General features: G+C 38.6%; 1 protein-coding gene across 1 annotated transcript in view; it reads right to left on the bottom strand.

Annotated features, from left to right (window-relative positions):
- LOC118746149 (dihydropteridine reductase) overlaps positions 1-1,328 on the bottom strand; it is a gene marked incomplete at its 3' end in the record, with an annotated part of 4,265 nt that continues 2,937 nt past the window's right edge. The window contains 1 exon segment of the mRNA XM_036479934.1: positions 1-229. Within this exon segment, the coding sequence (XP_036335827.1) occupies positions 1-229 (229 nt within the window).

Genomic DNA, 1,328 nt, shown 5'->3' with positions numbered 1-1,328 from the left:
GAATCAGTGGGTAGTCCAGAGTTTTTACCAGCTAATGAACGAGTTAACTGATGCACGGCTGCTTTGGCCATACCATAGCCAATCATGCCAGGTGTGCCTTGCAACGCTGGTTGAGCTCCAGTCAATGTGAGTAAACCTCCATCCTTCAGGTACTTGGAAGCAACCGTTGCCGATATACTAGACGTCCATACACTTTGTCGCCACATTAAGTTTGCATTTTTAGCCAAATCTACGTGGAAAAGGGTAGAATATACAATGTAAATAAAGTGGCTGCATTTCTTTATACATTCCGGATAATCCCATTTCACAGCCGGAATAAACAGAATGCGTTTGAAATATATGTACGTCAACATATCATCAGGAACGTTCTAAAGAATAAATAAACAAAAAAGTTTATTCCAAACGTTCAGAATGAATAAAGAAATGCAGCCAGTATTTTCAAACAATATAAAATGTCAAGGAGCTGCAAAACTTTTCCTGTTCACTTACTTTCAACAATTTGTCAAGAGGTAGGAAAACTTGTTAAGTTTTGTGGCGGTTTGGTTTTATATGTTCTTTAATATTCTTCTCCATAAATATACATACATATCTGCAAAAATATGCATTTGCACCCAACGACAAAAAATCCCTTGAAATATTTGTAAGACTATTTTAGAGATATCTGAACAGAAAGGGGCGCATATCTCGCACACCTTATTTCAAAAGGGAAACAACTCAAAAATCAGATCCGAAAGTATAACTGCTTGTGTGCTTGTATGTACTACATAAAAGCCACACCGGGCACTTACTTACAGAAGCATTGAAACAAAAACGTACATATCGTCGTTTAAAGTACAAAACCGCGTATCAAGATAATGCAAATCCGCGAATGTGAGGTTGCATAAATTATTTTCTAGAGTACGAACTCTCATATTTCAAAATGATTCTCTTTTTTATAAAGCAACCGCATTTCTGGCTAGTATATTTCAGGACGAATGGATAAGGATTGAGCCATAAGCTTGTGGGGAAGTGTGAGCAAATCCAATTTTTGGCAGCAAATGTCAGTTACGCGTTTTTGCACAATGACGACGATATGTATTATATGATATCGGCCAACCCGATCTTAGGACTAGTTTTGCCTAGGCTAAACTAGATCAGGCGTGACAGTATTTTTGCGCAGAACACCTTTTTGCGTAGGCGGCCTTCGGCCGCACTTCAAAAAAATAACCCTCATCAGTCCAACTCTAGGTACGCAGTCCACAATATTGTTGCGTCCAGCTTGTTTCCGCATTGGGCGGATATTATGTATGTGGGTATATGAATAACGACCGCTTAAAATCGATTTCAAA

The sequence above is a fragment of the Rhagoletis pomonella genome, unplaced genomic scaffold (genome assembly GCF_013731165.1).
Source record: "Rhagoletis pomonella isolate Grant_MI unplaced genomic scaffold, Rhpom_1.0 Rhpom_scaffold_00010, whole genome shotgun sequence".
NCBI classification, from domain to species: Eukaryota; Metazoa; Arthropoda; class Insecta; order Diptera; family Tephritidae; genus Rhagoletis; species Rhagoletis pomonella.
Note: the sequence above shows the minus strand (reverse complement) of the source record. Positions and strands in the feature narration are given on the sequence as shown.